This window comes from Emys orbicularis, chromosome 9 (genome assembly GCF_028017835.1).
Source record: "Emys orbicularis isolate rEmyOrb1 chromosome 9, rEmyOrb1.hap1, whole genome shotgun sequence".
Lineage (NCBI taxonomy): Eukaryota > Metazoa > Chordata > Testudines > Emydidae > Emys > Emys orbicularis.
The window spans coordinates 17,472,238-17,500,189 of NC_088691.1; the positions used below are offsets into that span (position 1 = coordinate 17,472,238).

The 27,952-nt window shown below is 44.5% G+C and overlaps 1 protein-coding gene across 1 annotated transcript; it reads left to right on the forward strand.

Annotated features, from left to right (window-relative positions):
• Positions 1 to 10,561: 10,561 nt before the first annotated feature.
• VBP1 (VHL binding protein 1) lies at positions 10,562 to 26,788 on the forward strand. Its single transcript, XM_065410576.1, has 6 exons — positions 10,562 to 10,683; positions 16,902 to 17,026; positions 18,829 to 18,895; positions 20,746 to 20,844; positions 24,294 to 24,432; positions 25,536 to 26,788. The coding sequence occupies exons 1-6, from the start codon at positions 10,591 to 10,593 to the stop codon at positions 25,604 to 25,606; spliced, it is 594 nt and encodes a 197-aa protein (XP_065266648.1). The 5' UTR covers positions 10,562 to 10,590; the 3' UTR covers positions 25,607 to 26,788.
• The last annotated feature ends 1,164 nt before the right edge of the window (positions 26,789 to 27,952 follow it).

A 27,952-nucleotide genomic window follows, 5' to 3' on the forward strand; every position in this document is an offset into this window, starting at 1 on the left:
ACTCTGCTTGGCTTTTGGCAGTTCTCACTTTTCCCCTACACTTTAACCTCCAAGAGGAAAGTTTCCTTGCTGATCCATCCCTTCTTCCATTCCTTGCAGGCTTTCTGCTTTCTCTTAATAACTTTTGATATGCTTGTTCATCCAGCTTGGTATGCATCCCTTCAGTATGAATTTTTCTCCCTTGCTTGGGATGCAGCCTTCAGATACTTTAAGTCAAAGAGGCAGAAACTAATTCCAAGCCTCCTCCACACTGAGATCCTTGAGTTCTTCAGTCCGGTCCACTTCTGTAACAAGCATGCATTTTTGAAATCAAGAACCCTAGTTGCAGACCTATTTCTGTTTATCCTTCCATTTAGTTTAAACTGAATTAACTCATGATCACATAAACTGTGGTTGTCCTTTACAACCAGTTCTTCTATGTAGTCCTCACTACTTACCAATACGAAATCTAAAATGGCATCACCTCTCATTGATTCGGTGACTGGTGAAGAAATCTGTCAGCTATCATATCCAGGAGTATCTGGCCCTACCATTATTAGTAACACTTGTTCTCCAATCTGTATCTGGGAAATTAAAATCTCCCATCATCACATTCCCACTACTGTTTATTTCATCAAAAATATTCTCTATCTGTATCCAGATAGGTTCCTGGGGGTCTATAGCAGACCCCAAACACTGTACCAGTGGTTATAAAGATAACCTCTGTTACCTTTCTTCCCCAAAGTGATTTTAATCCCAAGAAATTCTGTTTATCCACTCAATCATTTCTAAATTCTTTACAATCTACCTTGTCATTACAATACAATGTACTACCCCACCTTTTACTTGTCTCTCCTGGATAGCACATACCCTTCAATACTTGTATTGCAGTCATGACTACTGTTCCACCATGTTCCTCGTATCCCTACAATCCCTGCCTGCACCAGTAGTTCTAGTTCCTTCGTTTTGTTACCTAGGCTCCTTGCATTGGTGCACAGACATCTTAGTTGTTTCTGTTTGGCTTCATCTAGATTCCTTGCCTGATTAGGTACAGTCATTTAACTGCCAATATCGCCTGTTGCTGTCCGTGGGATTGGCACTATCTTTCTTCTACTTGTCCAGTCTCTTACACTCCGTTGTTCCTTTCTCCATTGCTGTATCCTCTCTTACTTGATTTTTTTCCTGCTCTATATTAGGATCAGGTGTGGAGATTGAATGTGCATCTCCCAACTGTCTCCCCCAAATTCCTAGCTTAAAGCTCTTTTAATCAGTTGTGCCAACTTCTATCCCAGATGTCTACTGCCCTCCCTACTCATGTGGAGTCCATCTCACGAGAACAGTCCTCTGTCCATGAATGCCTCCCAGTTGTTGAACATCCCAAAGCCCTCCTTAGAGCACCCTTTGCCCAAGCCATCTGTTGAGCACCATAATCTTGTCTGGCCTTCATTGTCCTCCGTTAGAGACAGGTAGAATCCCACTGAAGATCACCTAAGCCTCCATTTATTTTAAGCATCTTCCCTAGCCTGGTGTAGCCTTCCTTGGTGCATCCCAACAAGAATCTAGCACAGGGGTAGGCAACCTTTCAGAAGCGGTGTGCCGAGTCTTCATTTATTTACTTTAATTTAAGGTTTCGCGTGCTGGTAATACATTTTAACGTTTTTTAGAAGGTCTCTCTCTATAAGTCTATATATTATATAACTAAACTATTGTTGTATGTAAAGTAAACAAGGTTTTCAAAATATTTAAGAAGCTTCATTTAAAATTAAATTAAAATGCTGATCTTACGCCACCAGCCTGCTCAGCTCGCTGCCAGCCTGGCGTTCTGTTCACCTAGACTGGCAGCGGGCTGAGTGGGGCCTGACCTCTGAAGCCCCCCACACCCCCAGAAGGGTGGGTGTGGGGGGCTTCAGAGGTCAGGGCAGAGGGCTGGGGGTGTGTGGAAGTGCAGGGCAGAAGGCTGGCGGTGTGGGGGGCTTCAGAGGTCAGGGCAGAGGGCTGGGGGTGTGTGGAAGTGCAGGGCAGAAGGCTGGTGGTGTGGGGGGCTTCAGAGGTCAGGGCAGAGGGCTGGGGGTGTGTGGAAGTGCAGGGCAGAAGGCTGGCGGTGTGGGGGGCTTCAGAGGTCAGGGCAGAGGGCTGGGGGTGTGGGGGCTTCAGAGGTCAGGGCAGAGGGCTGGGGGTGTGGGGGGATGCAGGGCAGAAGGCTGGGGGTGTGGGGGGTTTCAGAGGTCAGAGCAGAGGGCTGGAGGGGTGTGGGGGGTGCAGGGCAGAGGGCTGGGTGTTGGGGGGAGGGCAGAGGGCTGGGGTGTGTGGGGGGGTTCAGGGCAGAGGGCTGGGGTGCTCGGCTCGTGGGGGTGCTCCTAGCCCTCTGCCCTCTGCCCTGAGCGGCTCATGGCAGGGAGCTGGAAGGGATATGTCCTGTTCCACCCCATGCCCCAAGGCCCATCCCTACCTCTTCTCTGCCTCCTTTACCCAGGGCCGGCTTTAACAAGGGGCCGCGGGGCTGCCGTGTGCTGGCTGGAGCTCCGGCCGGGAGAGCGGGGCCGTGGGGCTTTTGCGGAGCAGCGAGCACGCTGCCACTCCTCCCCCCTCCCTTTGCAAGGGCCGGCGCAGGGAAGGAAAGGAGGAGGGGCAGGAAAGCAGGCTGCACCACGGCTGGGGGAAGAAGCGGGGGAGGGGGAGAGCTTGGCTGCTGCAGGACGGAGCTTCTGCCTCCTGCCTCCGCAGGGGAGAGCGGTGGGCGGGGGGCCTGAGTTTGGCTGGGGGTCAGAACCGTGGCAGGCAGCCGCGTGCCATTCAAAATCGGCTTGCGTGCCGTCTTTGGCATGCGTGCCATAGGTTGCCGACCCCTGATCTAGCAGTTATCATTTGTCCCCATGTGAAGGGCAATCTGGATTCTTTCCTGCTCCCATGAGGATCCTCTTTAGCCTTAGGTCTACATTGTGTATCTTTGCTCCCAGCAGACCCTTCTGTTCTCTGGGGCTATGTCTACATGGGCAATTGAGCGACAAAACTTTTGTCTTTCATAGGTGTTAAAAAACAACAACAACCCTGAAAGACAAAAGTTTTGCTGCGACAAGCGCCAGTGTTAGGGGGTTGGGAGTGGACGTTTTTTGTTGGCAGGAGAGCCGACAAACAGCGGCTACACGGCGTGACTTTTAGCAGCACGTCTAGCGAGACAGCCACGTTGCTAAAAACTGTGTCGTGTAGACATAGCCTGGGTCAGCTCTGGTGACAGGCCTGTCTGTTCTTATAGGGAGTCTCCAACACATAGACCTCCCTCTTCCCGGTGTTTGTGTGATTCTCTGGCCTTCCCCCTTCTGTTCTTTTTGGCTGCAAATCTTCTTGTCTTCTGCTCATAGAATCATAGAATCAGGATTGGAAGGGACCTCAGGAGGTCATCTAGTCCAACCTCCTGCTCAAAGCAGGACCAATCCCCAAACAGATTTTTGCCCCAGATCCCTAAATGATCCCTTCAAGGATTGAACTCACAACCCCGGGTTTAGCAGGCCAATGCTAAGTATCTATAGAAGTAGCCTGACTTTTGAGGAATTCTGAGCACTTAGCTGCTCCCAGAAGGGTGCAGTATCTTTGCAAATCTACATACCTAAATATAGATGTAGGAGCCTCACTTTTTTACCTTTCTTCTCTCTTTTTTAATCTCTCCCACTTTTCTTCATACTGTTCATGTTGCTTCTCCTTTACAAACATGTCTTTATCTCTGCCTTTTTGCCCTGCAGCCCCACTTGTCTGTTTTGCCTTATCTGCTCACTGTGGCTTCTTTCATTCTCTCATCCTCTGCATTGTGTGGCTATTTAGGATGTTCTAGGTTACCCTTATTAATCCATCCATTAACCTGAGGACTCAGAGAAAAAGACACCCCCCTTGAACTGGCTTGCATAGCTGCATGCCACCCAGTGAGACAAAGCAATTCACTACCATTCTGTTGGGAACAATTCCTGGCTAACTGATGTTCATTGATGCAAAGGCACCCAGCTACACCCCTTGTACATCACAAAGGAAAGATGCATGTCGCTATGGAAACTAAAAAGGAAGGGCACCAGCTATGACGGATACTTACGTACAACAATAGTAACAAACAGTGTGCAAAACAAATGCCTGGGCAATAAAGGGTCAGACTGCCAGGATTAAGCAACGGAAAGCATAAGTGATAACAGGATGGCATAAAGGGCATAGAATTTCTGAACCAACTTTCAGACCTACACTTCTGAGTGTAATTAATAAAAGGAAGTGCCCAAGTATCCATGATCTGATGACAAAGAAATAGAAATACTGACTTAAGAATTGCTAATGTGCATTATTAGGGACTGAGAGGGTTTTTTGGTGTGCGTGTGTGGTGCGGGAAGGTGCTGGCTAAGGAGAGAATTATTATGGGAATGCTAATCAAGCTACAGAAATCTCTAACTGTTCCCTTCCCCCTCTCAAAGTAGTATGAAGAGATACAGTGTCATTTTCATAAGGTTAATAGGCTAGTTAATACTCAAACAAGTAATTGCAAAGGAAATAAAATGTGGAGAAAGCACAAAGCTAATGGAAGTGATGAGTCTACTCAAAGCTGTGAGGAGACTGATTCGGGGCATTGTGCAAGTACAGTTTGGAGTTAAGAGCATCATTTTTGATTATGTCCAACAAAATGTGATAAATGCAAAATTTCCCGATGAAATAACAAATTGGAGTCAAGTTTATCAAGCCCAGGGACTTTAGATTTTGCCCTCTATCTTAACCTATCTCCCTTTCACTGGCATATTAAAGTACATTTAATACTGGGTGTGGTGTGCCATAATAATGAATAAGCATATGGCAGCTTCTTGATTTCACGTTCAAATTTGACATTTAAGTCATATAGAAATAGTATTAAAAGGCCTGAGTTCTACCTATATTCAGCTTCCACTGTTTCCAACATTAGTGGCCCTATTTTTGGCAGGTTTGACAAGGCCCTGTTAAATCTGCATTAGCTGTTAGTTGGTCATCACTTTGATATCAAAGCTGCATCTCCTAACAGGCTTCCAACTGATGCATGAGTTTACCTTAGCAGGCAAAACTGGTTAGTCAGCTGTAAACTCATTTGATGCATGTTGGAACAGGGACTGTCTTTTTGTTCTTTGTTTGTACAGCACCTAGCACAATGGGGTCCTGGTTCAAGACAGACTCTTAAGCAATATAAATAATGAACCCAGCCATATAATAGTAGCAGAACTGTACCTCTGTAATGCTATTATGGCTCTTAATAGCAACAATATGGTTGACTTTTTATTCAATCTTTTTAATTTCTTTTGCAATGAGTAGTAAACATATTTGTGAGGTTTCAGCCCCCTACCTAACATCTAAAAGCAAAACCAAGATTATCAATAAAACTTTGCATGCAGAGAGAACTGGCTGAATGCAGGGGAGTTATGCAGGGGTCATGGGACGAGTGAGGGAATTCTTTCCCCGCAGCCCATCATGTGCTATGTTAAGAACAGTTGCTCTGCAAGCAACTGCAGTGAGGGTCCACCTGACCCAGTGTCACCCTAACTAGTGTGTCTCCCCACTTCTATGGGAAGAATCAGCCAATCAGCTTCACCTTCAAATTTCCTGTGCATGCAACCTGTGCCAGAGTTCTTGCAAAGTGCAACTGCAATAACATAGTAGGGCAGCATGCTTTTTTGCCTCCATGTTCAGACCTCCCATGTAAGACCATATGGGTTGTTCTATGCTCTCTGGCTGGGGACAGCAGATTTGCCCCCAGTGTTTACAACTGAATTAGTGGACGTTACTTGTATGTAATGGGCATCCGCCCCACACTGGCTTTTAAGGGGTTAATGGAGCCCTAGGGAGGCTGTGTGAAAAGCAGCCAATAGGAGAGGAGCTGTGAGGAGCAGCCAATCAGGGCCTATCAGGCTCATATAAGAAGAGCTGCTGGGCAGAGCAGATTCAGTGGTTCCCTGGACCTCAAGGAGGGAGGACTGGCTGCCTTGCAGGCTGAAGAAAACTAGCAATCTGGACAGAGCAGTGTTGGGCAGGAACAGGGGAGTGAGAGAGAGCTCCTGCTGGCTGCTAAGACTAGCATGCTGAGGTAAGGGTGAAGAAGGTGCTGGGATTGCAGGTAAGTGGCCTGGGGAAATGTATTGAGAAGTTGGAGGGGATGCAGCATGTGGCTGTCATCTTCTGGGTCCCTGGGCTTGGATCTGGAGTAGGAAGTGGCTGAACAGTTAGACTGCAGTGTTGGCCTCCAGAAGTGGGGAGCACAGATCGTCGCACGGCTGCAGGGCAGTGTCACGAAGAGGATGCTGCAATCCTTAGAATGATGTGGGTCCAAGAGCAGAAGTGGTGGCAACAAGACACCACCGGGAGTGGGTGTACCAACCTGATCCCTAAGATGACCAGCAGGTGCTGCTAGTGTGACGACCGGAGCCCTGTCATATTGTAGTAGACAGAGGAATATCACTTCTATGAGATTTAGGAACTCTTCTTGATGGGTATATTCTCCACTTGTATAGCTTCCAAAGCTCAGGTCTCCTGAACCACTTAAAAGCAGCACTGGAATAGAGAGCTGCCACCATGTGGCACCCAGAAGCCGTACAGAAATGGTGCTTTCTGCACCATACCACTGCCAACTGCCAGTATGGCAACTGAATCATGTTTCCTGCAGTCTTGAATTCCAAAGGAGGTTCCTTCCAATGTCTCCTTTGAGGGCAGCCATGTGGAGAACTCACTGAGCAACTTCATGGGGGGCAGGCTGATGCAGAAAAACACCTCTATGGGCAAGTTGTAGGCACACAGAGGAGCTGGAAACTGGCAAAGAAATGACCATTTTTATGGAATTACAAGACTGACGTCTTAAGAACATCTTGACAAAGAGGTAAATTTGGATAGAAGCATAATCATATTATGCATAGGGACCTGACTAGCTATTGATTATAAAAATACGTTGGGGGAGGGGGAGGGAAGGAGGCTTTTTTAAATTGTATCCTGTCATTCTCATTAATTGCTACGGTCTCAATTTCTTTCTGACTTGCAATCTTCCCACGAGGGGGTTCCTAGAATTGAAATATAAAGGTCAAATAATGTGGCTTTCAATTATTTATTACAGAAGCGTACAATAAAATAAAGTGAGCTCTAACTTTTTTTTTAAATGACAATTTTTAGCTTGATCAACTGGAGCTTGAAGTCCCCCTAACAATTACAAGTGGAACACATTTTTATAATTTTGAAGTACAAAAATAAGTTATGAATTGGTGCAGTATGTTAGAGTTAATGTAGAGAAAGTGTTCTAGTACTCAGCAAGTAGTATGCATCAGTTACTACCTCAAATTTCTGCTATTTCTTGACTGGTTGAAAATACATACAAGAATGGATCAAAGCCTCAGCTACATCAAAGACCAAATTTTGAACTATGAACAACTGTGACAGTTGTGCCCCTTGGACAATGCAGGTCACGGAACCCAGATGAAGCTTCTGGGATCTGGAGACAAAGCGTTCTCAGTGGAAGGGATCTGGTTATGGAATAATCTCCCAGAGGAGATCAGGGGAAGCCAGAGTCTGACCACCTGTGCGAAACACTGCAAACTCTTTCTCTTTGAGAAAACTTCGCTACCATAAGTGACACTCACAATACGAATGCCCCCTTTATTCCTAAACGCCTACCACTCCGCACAACCTACTCCAAGTAGAGTTTTGATCCCAGAGAAGGAAAAATGCCAGAAACCCCACGAATTCCACTGACTACTGCTATTGATTTCACATGGAAGGTAGGAATGTAAATATCTGTTTAAAAAGTTAACTGTTTAAACTATTACAATTGTATCATTTAATGGGTTAACCAATTAAAGGGAGAGGGGCTGGGGCTGCTCCAGCCGGCTGGGGTTGGCACGAATGGGGCTGCTCTGAGTGGCTGGACTGGGGCTAGGGCTGCTCCGGCTGGATCTGGGGGTTAACTGTTAGGGTCGGTTAACCGGTAAGACTAATGCTTACCGGTTAACCATTTAATATTTTACATCCCTAATGGAAGGTACTCAGGATCCCTAACCTATGGTGATGGACAGCAGTATAAAACCCTATCCTAGAAAGACATAAGATACACATGCTGGATATGATTAACAATGCTAATTTAAGCCCTGAAGCCTTGTTTTGCAGGAAGTGACATTCCTGTAAACATCATTACGTTAACAGAGCCATAAATATACTATCATTTGTTTTGTAAAGTCATGTCAATGCTCTGGGTCTATAAAGGTTGTAGCAGCATCCAGTTCCACAATCCTTTTCACAAAAAACTGGAGATCCTTCTTCCAACACGGAAGAAGAAGCTCTTTGTGGAAAGAGGCCCAGTTATTTATTTTAGAGAACCAACACATAATACAAAGCTTCTTCCTCAAGCTCCTCAGTTCCTCATGCTCCTTATTCAAAACAAGGTTCACAGCACACACAAAAATAAAAAAAATAAAGCATCTTTGGCCATACATTTAAAGATTAACTGTGCTGGGCCTGTCAACAAACTATAGTAATGCCTATTCTCTGGAGGCACAGCTATGTTAAACCAGGACTATCCCAAGAATTAATACAACAGTATATGGTGACGGTCATCAAACCTCAAATAGGTCATCAAGGATCTACAACGCTGAAGACTGATCTGAAGGTTGGTGATGTGGGAAGCACTTTACTTGACACATTTCCCCTTTCCCGCCTGAACCCACCAATAATAATCCAAAAGATGGTAACAGAGGAGAACAACAGAGAGATGAGCACCAAGGAGAGATGGGAGGTTGAAGGAGGGAGAGAGTTCAATGGGATCATCAGCAGAGCCCTTACTGCTCCTAACAGTCCTAGAGCCCTGCAGCGGGCCTGTGATCCTGCAGGACCCCGCTGCCGTAATAGTGGGGGATGGGGGAGGTAAAATGTAATTTGTTGCAGGTGGGACTGGATGGGCAAAAAAAAAACCCCAGACCACAGGCGCCGACTTTCCAATGTACCGGGGGTGGTCAACCTGTGGCTCTGCATCAGGCCCTGCCCCCACCCCACTCCTTCCCCTAGGGCCCCACCTCTTCCCACCCTGTTCCGCCACCTAACCCGCGTGCGCTGTGTCCTCTCTTTTCTCCCCCGCCCCCATGCATGCCACGAAACAGCTGATCGCAGCAGGCAGGAGGCGTGGGGAGAGAGGGGAAGCACTGATTGGCAGGGCCCACGGGCGGGAAGTGCTGGGGGAAAGAGGGGAAATGATGGGTGGTTGCCGATGAGTGCTTAGTACCCACCACTTTTCCCCTGTAGGTGCTCCAGCCCTGGAGCACCCCTGGAGTTGGTGCCTATGCCCCGGACTGCACTAATTTGTGGGAAAACACTAAATCTCTCGCCAGTTTGTCATAAATATGGTTTCAGCAATGTAAAGCAAGTCGTTTTAATATCTCAATTTCAGAGTTGGCGAGGAAGGAGAGTGTGTCCTGGGCAGGGCTCTGCCAGAGCCGGTGCAACCACTAGACGAACTAGGCGGGCGCCTAGTGGTTGAGGGTGCCTAAAAGCCCGCTCAGGCGAGGAGGTGGAGTGGAGGTGAGCTGGGGCGGGGGGGTGCGGGGAGGACCACCTGCAGTAACGGGGGGGGGGGCGCACAGGGGAACCACTCCGTGCCCCAGACCACCTCCACTCTGCCTCCGCCGCTGAGCACACAGCCCCCGCTCTAATTCTCCTCCAATCGGTGCCGCAAGCCTGGGAGGGGAGGAGAATTAGAGCGGCGCTGACGTGCTCAGTGGAGGAGGCGGAGTGGAGGTGAGCTGGGGTGGGCTCCCCGGGCAGCGGGGTTAGCTACCGCGGGGGGGCTCCCCGGGCAGCGGGGTTAGCCGCAGAGGGGGGTAGCTGCTGGGGGGGGGGGGGGGGCTGGGTTAGCTGCCACCAGCGTAGCAAGCAGGTGCCTGGGGTGGCCAATGAAGAGGGGGGCAGCACGTCTGGCCGTTTGGTGGCAATTCAGCGGAGGGGCTGTCACTCCCTCAGAGCGAAGGACTTGCGCCGATGGCAGCTTTTTTTTTTTTTTTTTTTGCTTAGGGTGGCAAAAATGCTAGAGCTGGCCCTGGCTGCCGTGGGGGGGGGAGTGGCTCCTCTGGTGTGGGGGTGGTTAGCTGCCACGGGGGGGGGGGGGTTAGCTGGGTGGGAGGGTGGTGCAAGGTGGAAGTTTCACGTAGGGCGCAAAACTTCCTTGCACCAGCCCTGGGCTCTGCCCTGCATCATGTTTCCCATGGAGGCAGCAGCACAGGCAGTGAGAAGCCCCAGCCCGCCCGGACAGAAACCCAGCAGCGGCAGAGCAACGGGACAGCAGGCGGCTGGGACGAAACCACTCCCCCCCCCCCTTCCCTCTGAAGTCCCCTATAGCGGCAGCGCCTCCCCCCGCCCCGCTATACCCGCGCCCCGCTCCACCCTCCCAGCCCACTGCTACGCCACGCCCACTAACCTATCCCACCCGCCGGACCCCGCCCATCTCCGGGCCCACCCTACCCTGTCAATCAAAGCGCTGCAGCCAATGGGCGCGGAGGGGAGGTGGGTTCCACGCTGACGCAGTGAGGTAGGGCTCTTGTGTCTCGGCGGAGGGAGGCCGCGCGGACGCACGGCACGCACCGCCGTCGGTTCCCCAAGATGGCGGCGGCCACCAGCGGCGAGATTTGTTGCAGCGAGGCGCCCGCGGGCGGAAAACGGGGCCACCTGGGCATCCCCGAGGCCGTGTTCGTGGTGAGAGCCGCTCCCGGCGCCCGGCCCCCTAGGGGGTAGCGGGCAGAGCCGAGCCGAGCCGGCGGCGCCGTGAGGGAGATGGGCCCGTTCCCGGCGCTGGGGTCCCGGGGAGGCACCTCGCCCAGTCCCTCGGCCACGCCCCGGGGTCCGTGGTTGGCTCTCCCCCGTCTGCGGCTCTTGACAGGGGGTTCTGCCCGGGCTGGGGCTGCCCCTTGACCCGTAGCTCCCCCGGGTTCTTTTGCGCTGGCGGGCCCCGTTTCCGTGCGGCCGGGACTGGGGTTGGTGATGAGCAGGGAGGCTGCGCTGTGCGGGGTCGGGGGGGTCGCTCCTGCTGTAACCGGCCGCTCAGGGCGCGGGTCCTGCTCTCCCGTCTGCGCGGAGAGCAGGCTGGGCTGCTGTGGCTCACAACCGCAGTCGTTGGGGGCGCTTTATGGGAGATAACCCTTGTGGATGCAGTTCTGGATTCAGCATTGTCGCTACCTAGGTCGTGTCCTCTGGCATCTGTCTGCCCCAGACTCGGATACTAATGCAGTTTATGGTGGTGGATATGGGTGTGGGTTTAGGGAGTGGGTCTGTATCCGAAATCTGAGGTTTTCTTTTGTGTAATGTTCTATGACCTCCTACAGGTCAAACCGAGTAGAGTCTTGTACCGTACCACTCAGTGATCCCTGGTTAGCCCATTGTCCTCTGCATCCAAAGCAACAATACTCGGTGTGAAATGCTCTGTCTTTACCTAAAACCTTGTTTTCCCTTAAGGTGTTTTGATATCTCCAGAGCTCTTGGGGAAACTGGTGTTGTCCTGTTTCAGAGTAGCAGCCGTGTTAGTCTGTATCCGCAAAAAGAACAGGAGTACTTGTGGCACCTTAGAGACTAACAAATTTATTAGAGCATAAGCTTATATGCATCCGAAGAAGTGGGCTGTAGCCCACGAAAGCTTATGCTCTAATAAATGTGTTAGTCTCTAAGGTGCCACAAGTACTCCTGTTCTTTTTGGTTTTGTCCTGTACAGAGAAATTCTTTTGACTCTAAAGGTGGTGAACCATCTTTTTTTCCTTTCAGAAAATTAAACAGCATCACGCATCTTTGAAACGAAGTATGCTTTTTTTTGCTATATTGAATTTCCTTCAAAAGTCTGAGGGGAAAATAAAAATAAATAAATTTGCATTATGATCAACTTGCCAGAGTTTAGACTGAAAACTGACATGATCAATGACCATAAGTTATTTAGTTTGGTCAATATACTAACAAACTTGTAAAGGCAACTCGGTATTTAAAAAAGGAAAAGTGAGTTTGAAAAACCTTAATGGAAAGACTGAATATTGTGTAATGTGATGCAATAGGAAAAATTTTCATAAATTCAAAATCATTTTAGGAAGAAGGAAGTTGCCCTAATGGGTCAGAGAATCATACTGTCTAGTCTGGTGTCTAGTCTTCAAGAGTGGCCAATATTAAATGCTTCACAGAAAATTGCTAGAATCCCTGTAATGGATATTTATAGAATAAGCTACTTATTTGGGAAGCTTCTAGTCAGTTAATACTTGCGACTCAAAGCATGAGGGTTTATATTTATCACAACTTTTCTAGTTCTGTATAATTTTACTATGAATGTCCTTTGTATCCATACAAATGGCTAATCCTTTTTGAAGCCTAAGATTCAATTTGATATTGGGGCAAAAAGATCCACATGCATTTTATTTTTAAGTTTTAAATTTACCTTTCAAATTAATTGGCTGTCCCCTCATTCTTGTATTTTGAGAAACTTTGTGTATTAATAGGAATGCCTGAATGACATTCTCTACCATTCATTAAACTAAGTCATGTTCCTTCTTATTCACATCCCTTTTAAAATAACCAGTGAGCTCTTTTCCACCTCTCCTCATATAGAGCTCTTCCCATGCTTCTAATCATTTTCCTTACCCCTTCGATTTCTGATACATATCATTTTGCAGTGCGGGCAGAACTGAACACTGGTCAGGATTTTCAGAGGTGACTTTTGGTGCTCAGTTTGACACTTCTTAAGTGTGACCTGATTTTCAGAAAGTGCTGACAAGTTGGGCACAGAATCACTCAACAGTTTAAAAATTGTTGACTGTTATTTAAAGGAAGGTAGTCCATCAATTTGTATAAAGGCAATAAAATTTCAGAATTATTTCACAATCTAGTTCTTTCTATAGCTTATCACTTTGGTGTTTTGACTGCTACTGAACAGAACTTTTTATTGAGCTGTCGGTGATGATATCTAGATCTCTTCTTGAGTGCTGTAGTTAATTTGGAACCCAGAATATATATATATATATGTGTGTGTGTATAAATAAATATATATATATATACACACCTCCACCCCGATATAACACGAATTCAGATATAACGTGGTAAAGCAGCGCTCCGGCGGGGCGGGGCTGCGCAATCCGGCGGATCAAAGCAAGTTCGATATAACGTGGTTTCACCTATAATGCGGTAAGATTTTTTGGCTCCCGATGACAGCGTTATATCGGGGTAGAGGTGTATATATCTTAACTTATTTTTCCCCACGTTACTGCCTTGCATTTTCTAGCAATGAATTTCATCTGCCATTATCTGTCCAACTGCCTAGCATTTAGGAAGAGACAAGCTTTTGAGATTCACAGAGCTTTTTTTTTCAGACCTAAGGAAGAGCTCCATGAAGCTCGAAAGCTTGTCTCTTCCACCAACAGAGATTGGTCCAATAAAAAGATATTACCTCGCCTATCTTGTATTTCTCATGTCCTAAACAATGTCATTGGAAAATCTTAAACCATTTTGCTCTTTCTCTTGTCTTCCATTCCAGGTTATTAATGAAAATATTAAATATTAAACACCTCGGTATGAACCCTTATGTATATTTCACTATACATCTTTTGCTACAATAAAAAGTTATCATTTATTTTCCACTCTTTGCTTTTTGTCTCTTCCACACATTTTCAAGGGTATTTAGGCTCCTAGAGATGTAGATAAGCACCTAATGGGATTTTTCAAAAGTACAGTAACTCCTCACTTAATGTTGTAGTTATGTTCCTGAAAAATGAGACTGTAAGCGAAACGATGTTAAGCGAATCCAATTTCCCCATTAGAATTAATGTAAAGGGGGGGGGGGGGGTTAGGTTCCAGGGAAATTTTTTTTTGCCAGACTAAAGGCATTATATACATTTTAAACAATTTTAAACAAGCAATTTAATACAGCTGATTGCTGGAGGAAGGGGGGAGGCTGCGTGCCGCGTCCTCGCTCCTCCCCCCAGCCTCCTGAACGCTGCAAGACAGCTGATTGCTATGGGCAGGAGGCGGGGCAAGGCGCTGATCCACAGGTGGGAGGCATGGGGGGGGGGCTTAGGGGAGCTGATAGGGGACTGCTAGCCACGGACAAAGCAGGCAACCAAACGATGTTATAGGGGAGCATTGCACAACTTTAAACGAGCATGTTCTGTAGTGGAGCAGGGACGTAATATCAAAACAATGTTAAGTGAGAGGAGGTTAAGTGGGGAGTTACTGTACCTATGCACCAAACTCCCAATGATTTTATTAGTCACTTTCTAATGTATGACAGAATGACCTCTATGCCATGATTATTTAGTTTAGGTTCCCTTAATCCTTACTACTTCTTGGTGAGGGATTTTGTGAAAGACTTGAAAGTCCAAATCCATTAAGTTCATGGGCTCTTTCCCCCGATATCTTGTTGCTTCACCAGAGAACTCTTGGAGACTGAAGAATCATGACTTTCATTTACAGAAGCCATGCTGGTCTGACTATTATATCATGTGAATTTAGGTGTTTTATAATTCTTGAATTATTGCCATCAGTTTACTTGGCAGTAAAAAAAAAGGTGCTAACTTGGCAGTAAAGTAAGGTTTGCAATATCCAGGATCATTCTTGCAGCTTGCTACTGTCTAGTCCTCTGGCATAGTAGCTGATTTTAATGAGAAATTGCATATTTTGTTAGTAACTTTTCCACCCCCTTCTCAAGTTCCTTCAGAACTCCTGAATGAATGCTATTGATCCTATTGACTAATTGCTGTATAATTTGTTCAACTCACTTTCTTTTGACACTCCAGTCTCTGAAAGAGTCTCCTTTTTATTACTTGAAGAATAGGTTAAGGTAGATATTGCCATGTAGTCACTTAATTCTTTGCTTCTCTTTTGACTTTTAGCTTTGTATACCAGATCAAAAGTAGTGATTAGGTTTTACTAAGATTAGAAAGTTATGTTTCTCAGTGTGGGAAACTGACCTTTTCACGTACACCTACAGAACATCTCTTACTTTCAGTGTCATGCTACAGTATTTGGAAATTGATATTAACTTGGTACAGAAGGGATCCGGAGGTATTTTTCCAAGTGAATGAGGTGTCAAGTCTCATTGTATTACAAGTAGTTTTTAATGGTGTTCCATTGTGGGTGCCGTCTTGAATCTTTCATGTTTTATGGCTATTCTTATTGTGAATTCTTCTGCTAATGATATATTCTTGAATTGCCTTGAAATTATTGATGCATCTGCAGTGTCTGGCAGCCCATCTCATGTAGGCAACCAATTCTCTGATGTGTGGGTTGACTGAAAAGTGTTAATGAAGGTGTTGGTGACTTTGTACTCTGTTGAGAATGTTGTGTATGAATCAGTGTCTAAACAGAGATTAATTCAATATGGAGTATGTCACTCCTGTTCAATAGGTATGTTGGAAATGGATGATAAATGCGCACGCTTTTTGACTTGACTGAATGTATAACACCCCCTTGCCAATTAAAAGACCATCAGAGAGCCAAATTGTGACACAGTAGTGGATTGTTTGAAAACTGCAAAAGTGATAATCATATTTTGTCATCTCCAGATGGAGAAGGTAATGCCTTTAGTGAGCTGCTGAAATTCCCGAGTGAAAGTAAGCGTAAGAATTAGCACAGTTAATGCTGCCCCATGAGTTGGGTGCCACAGCTGGAATCTCTTTGTAAGCTATTTTCCTGGGAAAGCTGCTTGAAGTCTGAGGGATTTTGTGAACAGTTTTGCAAGTTGGTCCTAATACACTTTTGCAGGCTGTCCTCAAGAGACAGGAATGTGTTTTCCTAGTTAAGGAATTAATCTGAGAAGATGATTATTTGTAATTATAGATCATGCTTATATGGTGTCTCACATCGAAAAGGTGTTACATAAATAGCATCTATGAAATGCGGTCTCTTGACTCCCAGTCTAGTGTCCTGTCCACTAGACTTTGTAGATTATTTATCAGGAGGCAGCAGTGGGAACTCCTCCTACTTCAGATGAAGCTTGGAATTCACATTTGGTTGTTGGCTCTATGCTGAGACAGCAGGTTGACTGCACTTGCCTATTTGGGCAAGTGCACAGTGAGTCTCGCTAGCCCAAGGGGATTCATGCTGTCAATGGCATAGTAAACTATAATAAAACCAACCACTCGCCTGCCTATTTAAATAACTATCACTGCAATAAAGCACCAATAACATACACAGTCTGTATTAATGGAACTGGGTTTTTTTTTTGTTTTTGTTTTTTTTTTTTTTTTTTTTTTGCATTAGTAAAGAATGGAAGCCTCTAGCTATAAAAGAGTAAATCGAGAAAGGGCCATATTTTTTTTTGTCATCTAGCAAGATATATGTATTAAAAAAAGCTGTCAAGCCAATAGCTTGTGAATTAACTGTAACCATATTTTTTTAACATTAATGTCACTACTTTCCTGACAAAATACTCAACGAGAAATCTAAAAGTAGTGGCCCTAGAAAGTTTAATTCTTCGTATTGCAAAAGTGCCTAGAAGTCCCAACAAAGATCATGGCCCCTTTGCTCTTGGCACTGTATTTATATATAGTAAGATGGTCCCTGTCCCAAAGAGCTTACAATTTGAATAGCCAAAGAGTGTGAAAAGGAAGTATGATCCATATTTTACAGATGGGGAAACTGAAATACAAAGAGATTAGGTGATACTACAATTTGAATGGAAAAGAAGATACAGTTTCATGTTGCATGTGGCTGAAACTGTAAGGCATACAGCACCGACAACTCTAGCATTGTGAAATACCTTCTATGTCCACAGTACATGATCTAGGTTCTAAGTAAGCAATGATCTGATTGATGTGTCAAGGGAAAATAATGATTGAAGGTATAAAATCACGTTTAGTGCAAAATAACTTTTGTCTACCTAATCTTTCTGATCACATAATTAGACCTTGGGTTTCTATAAAATTCTTAATTTTATCTTTTTCTTAAAGGAGGATGTCGATTCTTTTATGAAACAGCCTGGAAATGAAACTGCAGATGTAGTACTTAAGAAGCTGGATGAACAATATCAGAAATATAAATTTATGGAACTTAACCTTGCTCAGAAGAAAAGGAGGTGAGTTACAATTTTTGAAAGTTTGGAAATTGAAAATAAGACTTCAGAAAAAGGTTATATTTTGTTAAATATTTCCGACTGCCGTAAGAAGTGATAGGAAGTGTTAGCAGTGCCAATAATGCAGTAAATTTAGAAAGGTGCAACTCCACTTTTTTTCCCACAGACTGATCAGCAATGTCAGTAGGCCTGAGTTTATAGCTTGATAGACTTTAAGGCCAAAAATGACTACTGTGACTGTCTAGTCTGACCACCTGCATAACACAGGTCATAAAATTTCACCAAGGCACTTTTACATCAAGCTGGTAACTTTTTTTTTTTTTTTTACTTTTTGTTTTTATATGAAATATAAACACATAATAAAAGAAAATGTATATAAATAAAGGCACAAGATAGAAATATCATAAACATAACAAAATTCAACATTAATTGTTTGCAAAACCTGGAAAAAGCAAAGAAAAAACCCCAAACCTGCAGAGGTCATGCAAGGCATCAGTTATTAAAGTGACTCAATAGATAAGTGAGAACATAACCTACAAGTGTCGGGGACTAGTATATATTAAACTTCAAAAGTATGCAATAGTCTCATGTATGACCAGACATCCTCAATTTTTCCAAGTGTTTCTATTCCAGTCATTTTTTTCCATTAATGCAATAGTAGAGAGCTCACTATGCCAGCCTGTGTATAAGGGAGGAATTGCAGATTTCCTATTTTTTCAAAATAAGTCTTGTGGCCACTAAAATAGTTATTGCAATCCATTTCTTAATGTTCACTGGTAGTACCAACTCATCCAGCCCCCTTAAAATTCATAAGCTTGGAGAAGGAAAGATAGCATCACTTAGTTTTTGAGAGAGCACTGACTATGATGTTTCAGAACACATGCATTTTTTGACAGATGAAGAGGATGTGTGAAAGCCCGTAACTTCTGCTCTAGCAAGATAATATCTTTTAGAAAGACATCGTCTTGATTTAAATACTTTCAAAACTTTTTGGTGTTGCTGAAATGAAATAAGATGCCCTGGGGTCTGGGAACTATGTTGTGGCAGCTTGGCTGCCCAGTTGCTTGTGAACCTAAGGAGTTGACTGAAATTGAAATGATTTGTCAGATCCACTGCTGCCTGTCACTGAATAGCAGTATGAAACTGACCAGGCTTTATTAATTTTACTCAGCTGCTACTTTTGGAGAAAGCTGTGAGCAATAACAGAGGCAGATACTGGGGCTTGCTTTTATTGAGGGGGATCCTTATCTATGAATAACTCCAGTGCCTGCCTTTGCAGCCAACCTGGCAAGCTGCTGGGGAGTCTGGGTTGCCAAAGAGGTGGATGCACGAGCAGGGGAGCTGGCAGTAAACCAGGCAAGTTTCCATCAAAAGATTTGCTCAAATTGCCACATTCCCACAAAACTTTTCAATTTTGATTAATCAGCATTTTCTGATGAATGTTCCATCAGAAAATTTCTGACCCGCTCTCATTTTAATTCTTTGCTCAGAGTAACATGCTTGTTCCATCAGAATTTTCCTTGTATTCACTGTATTGATTAGAATGTTGGAACATGCCAGGTACACCCAGCCTCCCTAGTTAAGTGTACTTGCTAGGTCTCTTGTATATTCAGAAGTGAAGTGTTTGTGTTAACTTCTAGGCCTAATTATGACTTTTTAACACCTGATTAAAATGAATAGAAAATGTCTGTAGAACTTGAGTTTCTAAAATGGAAAAAAAAAGGTTGGATTATATAATAGCTTACTGTTTGGGGAATCTATCTGTATGTGCAAAATACTAAATTATGACTGTTGTTAATTCACAGGCTAAAAAGTCAGATTCCTGAAATTAAACAGACATTAGACATTTTAAAATATATGCAGAAGAAAAAGGTAAACTATTTTGATTATTTAATGGGGTATGAATAAATAAAGTTAACAGCTTTTCCATACTAGCAGAAAACATTCCAATAAATGTTTTGGAGAGCACACATAATTCGCTTGTATAAAGTATAGTGGAATTATTCTTAAGGCACATAACTTTATTTACTAGCTTTCAGAAAGTTAACGTTCCCACTGTAAACTTCACTTTTAATAGCTGCAAAAGATGCACTAAGCTTGGGCTCCATGGACTGTTGTTAGTCTTTGTAGCCATTTCTAATTTGTGTATAAAATCACCACCTTATAACATGCTGTCATCAAACTTGGAATTTTAACTTCTATTTTGAAGTAAAAGTTTACAGTAGTCCCCCAAAAGTTTAATATTCACATATTACTTTAAAAAAAAAAAGGTCAGAAAAGTATGTTCTTTATTCTAGTTCAGGGGTCGGCAACCTTTCAGAAGTGGTGTGCCGAGTCTTCAATTATTCACTTTCATTTAAGGTTTCGCATGCCGGTAATACATTTTAATGTTTTTTAGAAGGTCTCTCTCTATGTCTATATATTATATAACTAAACTAGTGTTGTATTGTAAAATAAACAAGGTTTTCAAAATGTTTAAGAAGCTTCATTTAAAATTAAATTAAAATGTTGATCTTACGCTGCTGGTCTGGGATTCTGTTCACCCAGGCCAGCAGTGGGCTGAGCGGGGCTTGCAGCCGGGACCCCGGCTGGCAAGGGTCCAGCAGCCATAACCCCAGACCAGCAGCATATGCCCCTATTCCACCCCCCCTTGCCCTAGCCCTGCCCCCGCCCTGCCCCCATCCACTCCCTCCTACTTCCTGCCCCCGACTGCCCCCCTCAGAACCACCAACCCCCCTGCTCCTTGTCCCCTGACTACCCCCTCCTGGGACCCCACCCCTATCTAAGCCTCCCCACCCCTTGTCCCCTGCCTGCCCCAACCCTTATCCACACTCCCGCCACCGGACAGACCCCTGGGACTCCCATGCCTATCCACCCGCTCCCCGCCCCCTGACAGGACCCCCTTAACTCCCGACCCATACAACCCCCCCTGCTCCCTGCCTGCCCCAACCCCTCTCCACACCCCGCCTCCTGAGAGCCCCCCCGTAACTCCTGACTCATCCAACCCCCCCCAGCTCCTTGTCCCCTGACCCCCCCCTCCAAAGACCCCCCACCCTAACTGCCCCCAGGACCCTCCTTGCTCCCTGTCCCCTGACTGCCCTGACCCCTATCCACCCCCCTCCCCCTGACAGACCCTGGGACTCCCATGCCCCATCCAACCCCCCTGCTCCCTGACTGTCCCCTCCAGAGACCCCCCGCTCCTAACTACTCCGCTCGGGATCCCACCCCTATCCAACCCACCCTGTCCCCTTACCATGAGGCTCCTAACAGCATGTTCTGCTCCGTGCAGAGCCAGACACGGCATGGCTCCAGGGGAGGGGGGAAGGCGGGGGAAGGGCCAGCGGCTTGCTGCGCTCGGCCTGGTGCTCCAGCCCGGGAGCGCGGACCCCGCGGCTTGCCATGCCAGGAGAATGGGGCCATTTGCCCACCCCTACATCGGGGTGTGCCTGGGCACACCCCGTGCGCACGCCTATGCTTCTGCCCCCTGCCCCTGCGGGGGGGGGAAGCGGAGGGCGGAGAAGAGCGGGCTGGGCTGGGCAGGATTTTTAATGGCACGCTGCTGCCTACCGGGACTCCGGCAGCAGCATGCCATTAAAAATCGGCTCGTGTGCCGTCTTCGGCACGCGTGCCATAGGTTGCCGACCCCTGCTCTAGTTTCTGTATTGCTGTCTTAACCATTTGCAATGCAGGTAGCAACTTCAAGTTCTGTGATCTTTCTTAAGGAATCCACAAACCCAATGGAGACGAGGTTTTTATTGGCAGATAACCTCTACTGTAAAGCATCAGTTCCTCCTACGGATAAAGTCTGTTTGTGGTTGGGGGTAAGTAACTACAGTATTCCTCTAAAATATTTTTTAAATTATTAAATCGGCAGGTTCATAATCTTATTTGTTTATTTCTACCACTCACAGCGGGACAAAATTCTGTGCAATCATTGAGTTTAATGGAGTTGTATGAAGTATGAGGAAGGTTAAGTACCTGGTGTAATTATGGTCAAAACTAGAAAAACAACACATTTAGGTGATCAAGTAACTGGTCCCTGTACCAGCCTCCAGTGGGAGTTCAGTGCAAAAAGGTCTTCAGAATCTAGTACCTACTATTACATGGACAAGTAACTTGCATAACTATAGTCTTAATTTACAAGACAAAACAAGGCTAAGAAAATGCTGTAAATTCAGTGCAATAATTTGTGCAATTATATGCTGAAGGGAGGCACGCTGGTGTTTGTTTGAAAAGCTGTGTCTTTGTTGTTTCTTTTCCCATCTCTTCCATTTCTGACTTTACCTTAGCACTTGCAAGCTCTTCGGGGTATGGACTGTTTTTTTGTTCTGTGTTTATAAAGCATCTAGCTCAATGGGGTCTTGGTTCATGACTGGGGCTCGTCGGCACTATGGTAATACAAACTAATACTACAATAATAGACATCTTAAAAATATCTGTGAGAACCCTTCAAATTCAACTTTAGGTCTGAAAATCAAGCTGTATTCTTTTTTTTGGCTTTTGCATGAGTAATTAAGATTCTTCAGCTACCCCTGTGCAGCACCCTTGTCTTTGACTTGGCACATCTTAGCCAAGTTCCAGGTGCGGGGCCAACTGGTACATTGAAGCACAAACCAGAACAGACTCCAACTATCTCTCCCGCATAGCTGTTGGCTCTGCAGGGGTAACAGGAGTACCAAGTAGTGACACACTTTTTTTTTTTTTTTTGGTAAAGTCAAATATGACACACAAAATCACGTGGGCTAGAACTGTTGAGGAAGAAGCTGACATTTTTATATGGTGCCTTTTTCTAACCGTAATTGTACATTTTCAGTTTGCTTTTTCTTTATGTATAATGACCCACAACTGTCAATAAATTCTGAGCCGTGAATATTTAACTCGCAATCTTGTTGATTATGCTTGCAGCAGAACATGATGTAGCTAATCTGCAGTTTACATTGGCTCTACTGCCTGCAACAATAAAAACTGTTTTGTCTGTGAAGTAAACCTTACAGGGGCAATTTCAACATGTTAGGGACTTCATTTAATCTATTTTATTCAGTGCTCACACTTTTTAACATTCTGATGATCCATAAATTCCAATTTGGCTTTTCTTTAAGATTAAATTAATCAGAATGATTAATTATAGGTATTTCATTATTGCACTGTGGTTCAGAATACCAATCCACCACTGCCTTGAAGGCACATGCCCAGTAAAGCAGTTTGTTTTGACAATTAGGTCTGCTAATATTTTTCTATTTGTCTTCTGTATGTTTAGCCATATATAGCCTCTTACTATCCTATTCACCAAGTATCTACATTGTATTTCAGATGAGGAAAAGATTTGTCTCGTATCTTACATATTTATAGGGCAGTTATCAACTTTGTATCTAAGCACAGATAACGGATTGGCTGGGTCAAAGGTTTTAAACAAGAGAGATCTCTAAGTACTTAAGCAGTATCAAGCAGGGATATTCTGTGTTCATACATTTCCTTATCTGCAAAGATAACTAACTTACTAATGTTTATTTTGAGACCACTAAGTCCCTGAACTCCCCATGCCAGAACTGAGTCATCTGGTTAGGACAAAAACATTGTCTGCACACAGTTATTCTGCACAAAGGCAATCTTAGTGTGGAATAAGAGTGTCCACGGGGGCAGTTAGTGCACACTAGCTATTTTGGGCTTTCTCCTTATGAAGACAAGCATTTAGTGAGGGCTTGAAGTGCGGAAGTTTTGGAAACGTTTAGAACTTCATTCCAACCTGAGCATCCTTTTATTAAATGTTAATTTTTCTGAAGGATTTCTCCCTGGTCCCCATCAGCGTAAAAGCCTGAGAGCAGAATTCATATAGCTTTGGCTCCATGAAAGCTGTTGTGGGCTTGTAGGTGTGGTGTATTCAAATTCATTTACAACTGTCAAAATATGGGGCCAGTGGCTTTTTTGCATTGATTATTTGTTGCCATTAACTAGTGTTCATACACAAATAAATCTGCTACCAAAAATTAGTCATGCTAACAAGGCATTTTATGCAGTTTTTGGGAATGCTTTGACCTTACTGCCTCACAATGGCTTACAGCGTATATTGGTTTGTATTGGGCTGCGTATGCTCTGTTTCTAATTGCTTTCTTGAAAAGTTAAGGCTTTCTATGTCAAGGAAAAAATGAATTACTAATATAGTGCATCCTCAGTCTCATGGAGGCTACCTGGAGGAGTTGTTTACTTGCCATAATGAGTTATTGTTCCAGAGCCATAAGATGCAGCATACACTGATCCAAACCAGTGTTGACAAGGTCTTTCTGTGGAATGTTTGCTCAGTGTTGTTTGTTCCGTTCTTTGCCCCACAATCCTTCAAGAATGTATGTTAATGTTGTCTTCCTCTATTAAGTGCCAAACTGCCATTTATGCCTTTAAAAATCGCTCCCAAAATGAGCTTAATAGTCTGGAGATATAACAGAGCTCTTCTATTCTGTGAAATTCCACTGAATGATGATACACTGGAATGATGCTAGTTGCTACATAGATGTGAAATTGTAAGCACCGGTCTCCAAATAAAGAATTAATATTGAAAAACTGAGTATAACTCTTACTCAGTACTCACAAAGGACAAAACTGCTCTGGGGTCTCCAGCACTTTCACTTGACATTGTTGGTCTTTCTACATGGGAACTCGCACACCGAGAGAACAACATATTAGCAATAAGATCTGCCATGTATATGTCAAAAAAGAATTTTGTCCTAAATTGCGTCAGATGGTTTTGTTGATTTCGGTTGTTGGGGATACCAGGGTAAGAGCATTCTGCTGTTGAATCTGGATATTTCCAGAAGACTTTATTAAAAGTAGTATATTGTTTAACATTTCAAAGATACTTTGAGAAACTCTTGCTGAGGGAGCCGTCTTCCATTTTGAAAAGAAATGTTAGAATTGTGTTAATTAAAATGTATGTAATTCTGAAGACACTAAAGTCTTGCTTTTGTTTTTATGGACTGCTGGCCACAAATGCAGCAAGCATCCATTTGTTGCTTTAAATGACATGGGGAGCAATATTTGCAAGCCTTTTGTGGGTTTTACTTCTCAAATACTGAGGTGATAGAGGCCGAAAATGGATCCCTGCATTGCACTTCCTTTTTGTTGTCACAGCTTTGGTGTATATCTGTGAGTGCCTGTCTACATAGTAGGTTAAAATCAGTCTGAAATGTTTGTAACATCCCCTTGGATAGAGTTAATGTTTTCCTTAAGGTGTTCAACCTAGAGTAAAAGCTTTATTAAAATTAAATATCTTTTCTCTTAGGCCAATGTGATGCTTGAATATGATATCGATGAAGCCCAGGCTCTGTTAGAAAAGAATCTGTCAACAGCCACAAGAAATCTTGAGTCCCTAGAGGAAGACCTGGATTTTCTTAGAGATCAGTTCACCACCACAGAAGTTAGTATCCTTTTGGAGAAAAACAACTTTAATTTAAACACTGGTACAAATTTTTCTCACCTTTCCACAGATAAATTTCTTTTTAGAAAGAGAAATGCATTATTCAGCTCTGCTTATTTGGTTTCCCTAACCAGACTAGTGGATGGAGGATTAGCAAGTAGCTGTCTTGAATGGTAATGGTGGACCTCGTGTCTCAAATTCTGAGCAAGGGAAGGGACAGTTGAATGCAGCACAGCTAGTCCCTGTTGGAATTCCATCTCTTAATAGACAGAGCAGGAAAATGGGCTGCCAAGGCAACCTATTGTGATGGGTACTGCTGTTCTAAGTGGGTAACTTGAGGACATAGACTAGTGCTTAGAGTTGGTAGCCAATTGGATTTATTGACGCTTCAAAGCAAAATGGTTCCTTGTCACGACTCTGGATAGTACACAAGTGCTGTTCTTTGGGTTCTCCACCAGCAGAATGCCTAATTCAACTGCCACCTTGATGCTCTTCTGAGCAAGAAAGCCAGTGCTAGAACCATGTAAATGAACCTCTCTGGGGAGTCTTGATAGTATCACATTCATTTTGCATTATGTTTTTGGATTGTCTGCTTTAAACCTGCCTTTAACAAGGAGCACAGATTATTTACCTAGTTGAAGACTGATACTTTAGCTATTTATTAGTACTGGAGGGGAGCTATTAGGGTTTCAAATGTTGCCAATGTTAAAGGACATTCAGTGCCGAATAAAGTCATGTATGGCTGAAATAGGTAAACGTTGCAACCAAAAAGGGATAAGTTGTAACTGGAAGCAGTTTTAGCTTTGGCACATAGGAGTGGAAGTAAATATGAAGGGAGAAATGTCTGTGCAAAAATATTTAATTGTTAGCATGTAGATCCTCTGAACCGAGGATGAGTAGTGACCATGTATAGCTGCCCCATCAGTTGTCAGAATTTCCACAGCATCAAGGTTCTGCACTGCAGTCAGCTGTTTTGTTAATCAGTTTCTATGTTGTCTGTCATGCATCAGTGAAACAAGCAAGATTAACTTGGATTGAACGTACTTGGCTGGTTCTGCAATTAGTTATCTTTTTGCATTATAGCAGCTTCCTTAACTATACCCTCAGATATGGCTAGAGTTTATAATTGGGATGTAAAGAGAAGAAACAAGGATGACCCTTCCAAAAACAAAGCATAGTTCTACTAATTTTAAATGTGCTTACGATTTCCAAATACTTTTATTTTAAACACCCCCGAAATTCATCCTTAAGGGACTGAGTTAAGTTAATCATTTCGATAAATGATAAAATATAAAAAATCAATAATAATGGTGAGCGCCATTTTATTTATTTGTAAACTCACAATTTGGTTTCATGCATGCTTCATGAAATTCTGAATTATTTGAAAGGATACCACACGGTCCAACAAAGGGCATAGCATTTTTGACCAGTTCAATCTGTTTGTCATAAGTAAATTCTTTACCTGAAGGTTTGTCTAAAAATGTGAGGTGCATGTATGAAATTGAGTTTAGGACATTTTATAAGGTTATTGTAATGTAAGGGTTTACTTGTTTCATGTTTGCTGATGTGTTGTATACACTTGATGAGGTTAAAAATAACTTTGGGGTGGGGAAGACATGCCGCTGATAATTTAGCAAACAGAGAAAATACAGTGAAATCCTGGGTTTCATTTGTTAGTCAATTACTGCTTTGGCAACATCAACCCATAAGCATTCCCAGAGATCCACTTTGGATAAACTTGATTTTAATCAAGTTTGGGTTAGCCAACTTATAGCTACTGAATTTTCTGCACTTTACATACAACAGTTCATAATTTGTCTTCAGAAAAGAACAATTAATGGATTTCATTCAATAAACAGCACAAGCTATGTCAAGACTGCATATCGTCTCACCCCAGGCCCCTTTCACATACACGCACACACTGTTTATCTTTGCAAATATATAGAACTAGGACCTCAAAATGCTAATATCCTATAATACAAGAAAAACCCCACTTACAGCCCTTAGACAAGAAGATGACTAGTTCAAATGTCTTAACACTTTTGCAAAGCCTCCTAGGTGAAACCTGTATTAAATACGGATGGTCTATTTGAGCGCAGCTTCTGTTGTAAACAGGCTGAATATTTTTTTCAGTTATAATGAAGCCTCACAAGATTGTTGCCTTTACCTCTGCAGTTTCCTCCTAAAACAAAATGCACACATGGTGGTGAAATTAGTGGTTAGTATTTACACTGCTGAGTGACTGGTAATACAGGTTTTGCTAGAAAATAAATGCAAATGTTAACTGTTCTATCTTCATGTAATAAACAATATACCTGTAAAGTTTTTGTACTTTTATTTCATGATATTAAAATAGTGAAACTCAACACTTGTGGCAAACATCTCTTTTGTGAATCTTTCTTTTTCAATGTAAGATTACAAGTCTTGCACCTAAGCTTGTATAACTCTTCAGTCCCTTGGAGGGGGGAAGAGAAACTTGGGTGAATCAACAGGTAAAGAAATTGGCTAGACTGAAGAGGGGAGAGATGTGCCCAGACAGGAGGAGGTTACTGTAGCACCAAGGAGACACTTCCATGGTAGGAAGCAGGATTTGAGGACTGAATATGTAGAAGGAATAGATATTAATGTTAGAGGCCCCAGCTACAATTTGGTAATCTCCTGAGTGGGTGTAGTCCAAGCTAATTCCATGATTTCAAGTTTGAGAGCTGGGGAGAAGAGTGCAATTGTCAGAAGTAGGGAGAGAGATTAGGAGGGGGAAGTGAAAAGTTCCGGGTTTATCGCATTTCAACAAACCAGTGGTCCATCCGCAAGGAGATGAGGGTAGGCAAGTAGACTGCAATCTTGACAAAAGTGACACTCTAGAACAGAGGTGGGCAAACTTTTTGGCCTGAGGGCTGCATTGGGTTTTGGAAATTGTATGGAGGGCTGGTTAGGGGAGGGGGCCCCTCCTATCCCCACCCCCCCGGGACCCCTGCCCCATCCACACACCCCGGCTCCCTGTCCCGACTGCCCCCCAGAACTCCCACCACCCCATCCAACCCTATCTCTCATTCCTGATGCCCCCCCCGGGACTCCTTCCCCATCCAACCACCTCTTCTCTCTGTCCCCTGACTGCTCCCTGCTGTCCCATCTGACCCCCCCCCTCCTTCCTGACTGCCCCCCCGGGACCCCTGCCCCCATTCAACACCCCTGTTCTCCTGCCCTGACCCCTATCCACACCCCCGCCCCCTGACCACCACCCCAAGCTCCCCTGCCCTCTATCCAACCCTCTCCCTGCTCCCTTACCGCGCTGCCTGGAGCACGGGTGGCTGGCAGCGCTGGAGCCGGGCCACACCACCGCCGCGCAGCACAGAGACCAGGAGCTCACAGCCCCACTGCCCAGAGCATTGCGTCAGCGGCGGCGAGGGGGAATTGCAGGGGAGGGGCCAGGGGCGAGCCTCCTGGGCCAGGAGCTCAGGGGCCGGGCAGGAGGGTCCCATGGGCTGGATGTGGCCCGCGCCGTAGTTTGCCCACCTCTGCTCTAG